This window comes from Sphaeroforma arctica (genome assembly GCF_001186125.1).
Source record: "Sphaeroforma arctica JP610 unplaced genomic scaffold supercont1.235, whole genome shotgun sequence".
NCBI lineage: Eukaryota > Ichthyosporea > Ichthyophonida > Sphaeroforma > Sphaeroforma arctica.
This window is the reverse complement of record NW_014040323.1, coordinates 40,797-50,897: the sequence shown is the minus strand read 5'-3', so window position 1 is coordinate 50,897 and position 10,101 is coordinate 40,797. Positions and strand designations below refer to the sequence as shown.

At 43.3% G+C, this 10,101-nt stretch overlaps 2 protein-coding genes across 2 annotated transcripts in view; one reads left to right on the top strand and one right to left on the bottom strand.

Moving 5' to 3' along the window:
* The first annotated feature begins 6,372 nt into the window (after positions 1-6,372).
* SARC_04278 (hypothetical protein) lies at positions 6,373-7,526 on the top strand. The gene has a single exon (XM_014301896.1). The coding sequence runs from the start codon at positions 6,395-6,397 to the stop codon at positions 7,241-7,243; it is 849 nt and encodes a 282-aa protein (XP_014157371.1). The 5' UTR covers positions 6,373-6,394; the 3' UTR covers positions 7,244-7,526.
* A 333-nt stretch (positions 7,527-7,859) lies between these two features.
* SARC_04277 (hypothetical protein) overlaps positions 7,860-10,101 on the bottom strand; it is a 3,987-nt gene continuing 1,745 nt past the window's right edge. Inside the window, exon 2 of the mRNA XM_014301895.1 lies at positions 7,860-9,757. Within this exon, the coding sequence (XP_014157370.1) occupies positions 8,225-9,757 (1,533 nt within the window). The 3' untranslated portion in view covers positions 7,860-8,224. The remainder of the gene's footprint in view (positions 9,758-10,101) is intronic.

Here is a 10,101-nt window from a genome sequence, read left to right as displayed (position 1 = left end):
GTTTCTGTATTACTAGCTAGGACTGGAAGTATCTCTAATCAAGCTTGTTACTTGATAGTTCATAAGTGACTGTCGCAAGATATTTCTTTCACTAAGCTCGGTATCCATATTCCAATGCAGCCTCAAACCTAAACTAAATCCCCGACCGGCTATGCTGGACCGCCAGTCCAGGTTCATATCAGTCCTAATCTACTAGGTTAGGGCCTTAAGCCAGACCGGTATTACAGCACCAGCAGGTCATGCGATATCGAGTCGTATGACTAACTCCATAGACCAACGGCTCGATCCATCCACAGTGTCCACCGACTGAGCCATAAGCTGGGGTACCTTATAATTGGACCTCCAAACATCCGGAAAATATATTCATTAATAAAACGGTGCAACCGTTTGAGTGTAGTGCACATGCACTTAGCGTCAGTAGCCTCCGCGCATGTACTAACAGAAAATCTACATCTACATCACTCCACAACATACTCATTAACATAATGGCACAATTGTTTGAGTGTAGTGCACATGCCCTTAGCGTTAGTAACCTCCGCGCATGTGCTAACAGAAAATCTGTATCCGCATCACTCCATTGACCACTGCGCTCATACTTGTACTTTTTAGCGAGTCTCATCCAACGTATTCATACTGTACTGGAAATGGATGGCTGCAGGGAGCACTCGAAAATCATGCAATAAATATTAGCGAGCCCGAGACGGTGATACTCTGCACTGGGAAGTATAAAAAAAACAAATACCAACCAAACAATGAGGCCGTGGCACTACCTCGTGGAAGCTTCTAAACCAAATCAATTGGTGGAGTGTACACCTTCAAATTGTTCGCATGCACCCGATATTCCTTGTTCAAAACAACGTCCTTGATGTAATGAATAACAGGTGAGGGCCTAACCAGTCCTTTTGTAACTAAATAGCCGGGGAAGCCATATGGAGGTAAAACACCATCTGACCAACCCCGATCATCGGACAATCCGCTCTATTGAGATCCGCTGACCGCTTCTGGGCCGTCCTATGAATATTGATACTAGTTCCATTTTCCAATTCCATAGCACCGTCACCAATACGGACCATAGGTACCAAAAAATCAATATCCTTATCTAATAAAACCTTAATTTCCCGATCCACCGGATAAATATACACTCGATCAGTATCCAACGTAAACAGTGCCATACCAATCACCGATGGATATGTCGCGCTACAATATGCTGATAATGCATACCATCCCAAGGGGGATTCACATAAGTAATTAAGCTACAATATCAGCGCAAAAGCATCATACCCCAAACTGCTCCCACCATTTTCAATACTACAATACATACCCAAAAAATGGCTGGCCGCCGAGACAAGCAATTCCACATCAAATACCAGGTGGAGAGTTACCTGAATATGCCGGACCCATCAAGGTTTCAACTACCAAATAGTCAAACTTTTAAAGAGGGCAAACGTGAGGGCCTCTATGAACTGCATCTTCGGTTACTTCAAAGGGTCACTCTACTGGACCCACCTCTCCAAAGGTTCCATAAACGGATCAAGCTTGTGGTCAGCGACACTACACCGTCACCACCAAAACCTGTTACATACAATGACTCAATGTACTGAATAGGAAAGTTATGCAACCTCACAAATTGTTGATTCATCATAGCTGGCGTGCCCCAATATACTTACAGACATGTCTCCATAAAATTCATGCGTCACCGGTCCCAACCACTGATCCAACAGTCCAACTTCCTGAACCACTGTGTGACCCAGTAATCCACCCTTCTGGTGCGAGAGCCCAGTCTCCGCCGGTCAAGCATGCTGGACCTTCTATGGGCACTCCGTCCGCCAATGGCTCATTTGATTGCACAGTGCACATTTGGGGCAAAGCATATTTCCTGGCGATGGAATAAGAGGCCGGTACGACCAATTGGAAGTATAAGACCTTTCTCGCGACCGATCATAAGCGCGGGTGTCACCTTCCTGAGGTAAAGAATACCGATCACTACAATTGATAGTGGAACAACCTGCTGGACTATTATGACCAGTGCCTGTTCAGCTGAGGAGTGATTACTGCTCCTTATATAAGATTCCCTCTTAGATGCATTAGAGTTGCATAACATATGGGTGGAATTCACGCTCAGTTTCTCTGCAAAGATCGCTGCAGACGTATTTGCTACAGATGAAAAACCATTTTTATCCAAATCACTCTGTACAAGTGTAAGCATTAACCCCACAAATGAATTCGTAAAAAAAAACACACAAACAGGCATGCAACTCACACGACCGTGCTTTGAATAAAGGAGCATCACGATTGTATACATACAACAACTGCCCACGTATCGTTGGATCTGTCAAAATACTCAGCAACATCATATGCTCGACCGCATACATCCACACACAACTGAATCCACGTTCATGTAGCCACATCTCATGTTCTTGCATCGACGCGTGGCCGGAAAACACCAGCAAAGACCTCTCTCGTTGTTCCGTCATCTCCTGTTTTACTCCACCTGATCAGGTGTCAAAGCTGATGAGACAGGTGAGCGTGATCTAAAAAGGAGAACGACCTCGTCGCCCATAATCAGTCGTTTGAAACGGCATCAGTTGTTGGTCCTTGTCGAACCAAATAGGGGTCCTGACCTTCATTGCCCTGGCAAATTAACTGGGAGTCAGACATCCCCTGACCACCGGGCTGGTGCTGTTAATTTCAATCCATGAGCTCTAGGTCGAAAACACTGATGTCGGGTAACACTGCGGCCTTTGCCTCAAAGGCACATCCATAATAGTCGTACGTAACCTACTCACGCGGGTCATTTGCCCACAAACCAATGTCCAGTTCACTATGTAACGTATCCATCATCCTCTTAACGCTTTTTTACTTATTCGACTTCACTGAGTCGTCCTTAATGTACGCCTCCAACGTAATCAATTTATGGTCCATAACGGGACATCAGAAAGCGCTCAACTACAACTACAATCACTGCTTCCGACAACGATTGCTGAATTTCTAACTTTATAACATCACTAACATATTTCATCATCAAATCAATCTGTGCGGCAAAACCTGACACAGCATATGTTTCTTCCCCTTGTCTAACCGTAAACTTATGATAAACCGAAGAGTTTGCACAATCATGCCAATTCTTAAATCAAGGTAAAATTGGTTCGTACTTGTTACCTTTAAAAATCTTTGACAGCGCCTACATCTCGCTGGACGACAGTATCTCGATATCCTATTCTTGAAACCGAAAACAATACACTTATATCTACTCTATAAGTAGTCTCTCCCTTAATTGTAGCACTAGCTAGGACCAGGAGTTACTCCAACAAAAGTTTATTACTTGGTAGTTAAGCGAGTGTCTCATGGTCCTTAGCTTCATAGATTATATGTGAAAGAGAAAGACAGCCTCCTACACTAACCTCCATATTTAAACTAAATCTCTGGCCGTCCATGCCGGTCCGCCGGACCAAGTTCATATCAGCCCGGTCCTATCCCACTAGGAAAAGACCTTGAGCCAGGTCGGTACTACAGTTTTCAAAGTTGGAATTTTGCCGACGAAACACAGTGATAGTTTTGCCAAGACGAATAACAAAAGCACAAATAAAATCCCTTCAACAAAATCAGTACTGGGAGTATTCTATATTGGCAATATCACGGCCTTGCAATCCCCAAGACTGTTACTGATTTCACGAGGCATATTATTTGACTACTCTCGTATTAAATTTTAATAAAAATTCTAAGATAACCAACGTTTATAGTTTACAGCTTTAAGACGTTAATATCGCCTTATTACACCGGTATTCACATGATCAACTGATCTGTATCCTTAAAAAGTACGTGCTAAGTGTTCTGGTTTGCCACTGTTAATTGCAGGCGTAGTATCGTTTGCGCGAGCCCAACAAGTGATACTTGTGGCTGATGGTGGCGGTCGGACACCGCTTGCCGGAGTTCATCCCTGGGCTTGAGCGTTGTTTCTGAAGCCGTGCGGTTGCTGATCTTGCGTACTCATGCCGGTTGTGAATATATTGGTATAGTTTGTATGAGTACATTTATTTAAAAGACAGTATGTATGTCTACAATAAATAGATAAACTTTTAAGAAATAGTAGTATACCGGCAAACTGTATCACTAAACCGAGGATTTTAATGGAGTAGGATTTCGGTGTTTATTTGGAAATCGTATCCGTGAAATTAATGTTTGAAGCAGGTGATCGATGTAAGGCCGTTGATTGATGACGATCTTGTCCGGAAGGCGTATGCGAAGATTCATCAGATGTTTAGTACAGAAATGTCACCCAGTGTGAGACTTGTATGGATTTGGACCCAGAGATTGTTAAGGAGGACATAATATAGAAATTCCAAAGTCTCGGGATCGATTCAAGTCATATATTTGGGGCTTCCGTCAGTATACGTAGACGATGATCCAGACCCGTGCCTTCCCCTCTCACTACGAGTGTCGTGGTTATGTATTGATATTAGCCTATGATGGTAGTAGTACAAGTTCGTTCGGGAATAGATAGAGTTAGACCCCGGAAGACTATAAAAGCAGTTCATGTCCAGCGTTAGAGTTCAGGCTTTCACTAAGACTATAAGGAACAGAAGGGCGAAGAGGACTAAACTCTATAGACTGCTTGTATCGTAAACCTTGGAATAAGGTTTAATACTCAGAATTGGAAATTTGGGGTTGGCGCCAAAAATTGTGATAATCATATATGTGCTTATTTCTGGATTTGAAGAATAAGGACCGAACTTTGGGAAATTCGAGGGACTCTAAAAAAACAACAACAGTAAGTTGGATTTTGTTTCTAAAAATAATACAAAAACAAAAACATAGGCATGTTATTTTGAAAATAAATATTTACAGTTGCAAAAAAAACAATCATGGATATTTAGATTTTAGGCAATGAGTATGTTTTATTTACAGATTGCTGAATTTTAATAGGGACTTCGAGTCTTCGACAAATGTGATCATTGTAAATCTGTGATGGGTGACTTTTTGTAACAGTTGCAATTTTTCATTTTGTTCCATTTAAAAAATAAAATTGAAATTAGTATCTATACTCATATGTACCGCCAAACTATGTAATCAATATGTAGTCATCTACTTGTAAACTATAGTATCGACAAAGATTAAAAACAACTATTTACTAATTCGTAGTTCGTTAGACGTTAAATATCTGATTATCTGTTCGTCGTTACAATACTAGAGCAAGCGGGAGCTTCAACTGCTAGTATATAGCGGATCTGGCCGGCTGGCCCCTTTCTTTTTTAAAAACAAAATTCTGTCTTCAGTACTCACTGGAGTCTCTCTCTCTGGTGAGTGGTCCAGTCAGGCAGTCACCAGTCACCACTCGCCAGTCGCCACCTGGAGTCTGGACTCTTGAGGGGTTTGGGGGTTTGTCAGTTATTCAGTTTGCCTTTGGAGTTGAGTTTGGAGTTTTTCATGTTGTAGACTTTGGAGTTTGGACTCTCAGAGACTCCAGACTTCATACTGTTCACAGTTGTATTTACTATTTTATAGGGGGAAAAGTACCTGTTAAATATAAAATTTTGTATTTATTTCAATGACGTCTATACTCTTTTTGTAAGCATTTAAAAAAAAAAAAGGATGGCCTGTCCTTGAAAAGTGTTAAAAAAATTTAAAAATCGAACACAGTCTCACACTCCCACTACCCCGCTCGCAGTGGACTTACCAGTGTGGAGTGACTGTGGACTGTGGAGGCTGTGGAGTGTGGACTGTGGAGGCTGACTCCCTTCTCCCTTGCCCTGAACCCTGAGCCCTGAGCCCTGAGCCCTGGGGCCCTGTATACAGTGAATAGTGATTCAGTGTTTTTTCTTCTTTTTTACTACATTTTTATTCAGTATTGCAGCATCCGCGGAATCCGCGGTCGTCGATTCTGGATTCTCAGATTCTCGCTCTTACTCCTTCCAGAGTCCCACTGGCCAGTGGCCACGAACCTTCCCCCCAGAATTAAATTCAAAACGTTCCGAGGCAGGGAAAAAAGAATGGTTCGTCAGTCATTTGTAACACCATCACACATGGTGTAATTGTATATTCACTAATCACTACATAATCATATTCAGAAGAAACTCACAAGATTGACGATTATGTGGTATTTTTCATATTCACCTTTTCCTTATCCCCCGTATGTCGCCGAATGAAAATGTGTGGATAAAAAGTTTACTGCAACAAATTTGCTACAGGGCGGACCCCGGCAGCAGGGGTTGTGGACTCTTGTTGTGTATGGGGTTGCCGACTCGGGTACGTCAGCTGTGGGATTTGGTCAGTACTACAGGTATGTACTCTAGGTAGTGGCCAGAAACCCAGCTGGCCAGCAGTATATAAATGTAACGATCGGAAGCATTACAAGCAGAAAAAATTCAAGTAGCACAACTGTATATATTATTCAACTATGGCAACCGTAGTTACGATTCCGCCACCTCAAGGGGATCAAGAATTTGTTCGTAAAAGTATCAAGTATGTCCTGCCTAATGACGCGGTAGATTCATTTATTCAACTGATTGAGCCCACTCTACCAGTCTCGCCATTCACATTACCATCAGGCGAAGTAGTCACATCGCAAGTAAATAATAGTTCGTATTTCGACGACGAGTATTTAAACCAATATAAGGAGCGTGTTGTCAAAAATGAAAATGCTGAATTGTACCGTGTCAGATGGTACGGTGATTCCTTTGAGCCGGTAGAAAATCTATTCATCGAGCGAAAGAGGCATCACAACTACAAACGAACGGGCAAGTATAGCAACAAGAAAAGACTTGACCTGCCCAAAGAGGAAATGTCACGTTTTTTGCTGGGCACACCCGTGGAATTGCTCAACCCATCAAAAGCCAAACTTGCTGAGGAGATACAAACCGTCATGATGCATAACAAGCCTAAGATCCGCACACAGTATCTGCGTACCTCTTTCATGAGTCAAGATATCAAAGATCTCAGAGTAACGCTAGACAGGGACATCAAAATGTTTGCCGAGCCGCAAAGCTGGACTGAAATAGCAAGACTTAATGGTAGAGCACGGGGAGAATGTGACATGATGCCTTTCGCGATTGTTGAGGTGAAGGTAGCTCTGGTTCAAGGTGGCAGACCACAGTGTCCGGAATGGCTTGAAGTTGCATTATTGTCATCTGGTGCTCGAAATATCAAACTCAGCAAATATGGATATGGTTGTATGAAGTTCTTCCGGAACATGCACATCCTACACCTAAATGGGCCCCTGAGATCGAAGCTTGGAACCAGTTGTTGACCGGAAACTCACCGAACACTGATTCCGCGGCAGTGTTTTTGTCAGTTCCCACATTACAAGCACCGCCCAGTTATCAGTCAAATGATTACGACCGAAGTTTCGTTGATGAAAAGTTCAATTCACCGTCTTCAATTGATAAGAGCAAGCGCACGTTCTCTCCTTTCAAGTCGAAGCTGTACAATACGGGAACCATTTTCCACAAGGCTCGTCGCCAAGGCCTGAATCGCAAAAAGTACGGCAAGACCGATGGGAAAGCATTCATGGCCAATGAGCGAACCTTTCTCAACTATATCCAGTGGACTTGTAGTTTAGCAACATTCTGTGTAGGTTTGCTGCAGGTTGTCACAGGACAGCAAGTTCTATTCGTCACGACAGCGATTATCCTCTTCTGCGATGTGCTTATGGCGTACGCTACAATCATTTATCAATTGAGAAGGATATATTTTGTTAACAACATAGAATCTCGAGGTGGCAGAGTTCCGCGCGCATTCAATGAGTGGAAGGTGATATCTCTCATAATGTCTGTTTTCTTCATCGCTGTGAATGCATATATGGTTATTCTGTGGATTTCATCACCTACAACGATATTATAATGTACACTACAAAACAACTTCGACTCTGAACAAAATAAATTTATTTGTTATATCATACCATCTATCAATCGACCTGTACAAGCTGGGCCTTTTGAAGGAGAGACAGTGGATAGATCGTTACCTCCATGAAAGAGACGAATTGCCGTGTACGATCATGGCTTTATTATTACTGCCATTCACTTCCAGGTTTCCTCACAACCAGCAAACCACTCTACATTTCGGCGAAGATGAACCGAGTCCAATGTTCGCGCGAATCAAGTTAATGTTTAAATAGTCTAAAATAGCTCAGAAATAGATCAGTACTCCTAATGATCATCATATCCGTTATCACTGGTAGCTAGTACAGCTGACAAAGTGTACACACTAGATCCACCGATCTGGAGTCAATTCACCGCGGGCAATCTTGCTTAAATCCATATATGTTCTGCCCACCTGCGTCATCGGACATTATGTTTAAGGCACCGTCTCTTGTCACTACCCCTCCTGTATCCATCACCACGACCCTATCACACACTGCGAGTGTATTTAAATGGTGTGCAACAACCAATGTTGTTATCTTTTTGCTCCTATTAAGACTTTTCAGCGAATTCAATACGACACCCTCGCTCATCTCATCCAAGGCACTTGTACTCTCATCCAATACCAGAAAGCGTGGTTTCGTAAGCAGCGCACGTGCTATAGCTATCCTCTGCCTCTGACCCCCCGAGAGCGATGCCCCCCTCTCACCCACGTGAGTGTCGTAACCCTTCGGTAAATGAGTAATGAATTCATGTGCATTTGATAGTTTAGCAGCCTCGACTACCTCCTCCTGTGTAGCGTCGGGCTTGGTATACACTATATTACTCCTTATTGTACCGGAAAAGACTACAGGTTCCTGCTGGACATATCCCATTTGTGACCTCAGCCATGCGACATCGAGATCACGCAGATCGACACCATCGATAGTGATAGACCCACGGTTTGGTTCATACAAACCCTGTAGCAATGCGATAACACTCGATTTACCACACCCAGAGCGTCCCGTGAGGGCCACCATCTCACCAGCGGTGACACTCAGATCTAATTTCTCAATGATTTGCGCATCTGGGGCAGTTGGATATGCGAAGCCCACGCCATTGAATCGAATATTACCATTGTATCCCTCTGCTAACTTCTTCGTTCCGTATCCCAATTTCGGCTTGGCTTCTAGTAGTTGGAATAAACGACTAGCCGAGCCTTGTGCTCTCAAAATTCCACTCGCGCTCTCCGTAACCTCAGAAACAGACCCACTCAGCATACCAGCGTACAAACAGAAAGCAGTCAGTTGCCCTACGGACAACGTGTTGTTGATAACCATATTCCCTCCCAGCCCGACGACAGTCAACAACACACCATTCCCGATAAAGAACGAACAGCCCAAAAACAACCCTTGGTAGTACGCAAGTCTTTCCGCATACAAATACGACATGTCAATAACTTTGCCGTACTCGCGTGCCTCCACCTGTTGCTGATCGCAGAGTACCACCGTGCGTATTGCGCCAAAACGCTCGGCCGCCATCTGAGTAGAGGTAGCGAGCGCATCCAGATGCTTGCGTGACAATCGCTTGATGTACTTTCCGAAAAAAAGCGCCCCACCAATGATCATGGGCACTACCCCGGCTGAGTAAAAGGTAAGCAAAGGTGAAATGTACACCATCGCGCCCACAGCCGATGCTGATTTCATGGCACTCTCTGTGAACGATCCGACATTTTCCACAAGATGCTCAGCAGTCTCGTGTACATCTATACCCAGACGGTTAACCAATTCACCAGATCTGTTCACATCGAAGAAGGCGGCGTCCTGAGCCATGATACCGCCGTACAATTTCTTCCGCAGGCTTGCACCGATTTTCTGGCCTACCATCTCGAGAAGAGTGGCGTGAAGGAATGTAGCACCAGCACCCTAAGAACAAATGCAACATACGATTAAAAGACAGCTGGTGGCGATTCCGAGTTACATCGTGTTCAAAACAAGAATTGGCGTTTAGAAATGGGTACAAAGACGATACAGCAAGAGAGCTACCGTTGGGAAAATATGCAATAGTTCACAATTTAAACTGCTACAAACAGTGAAGCAACACATATGTATATACGAAAGTTTGTACAGGTACATATTCAAATAATGAAATAGTGTATGTGTATAGGTATATATATATATTTATGAATATACACATACACACAAATACACGCATTATACAAACATACGAACACACACACACACATAACACACATATATATAGATAAAGG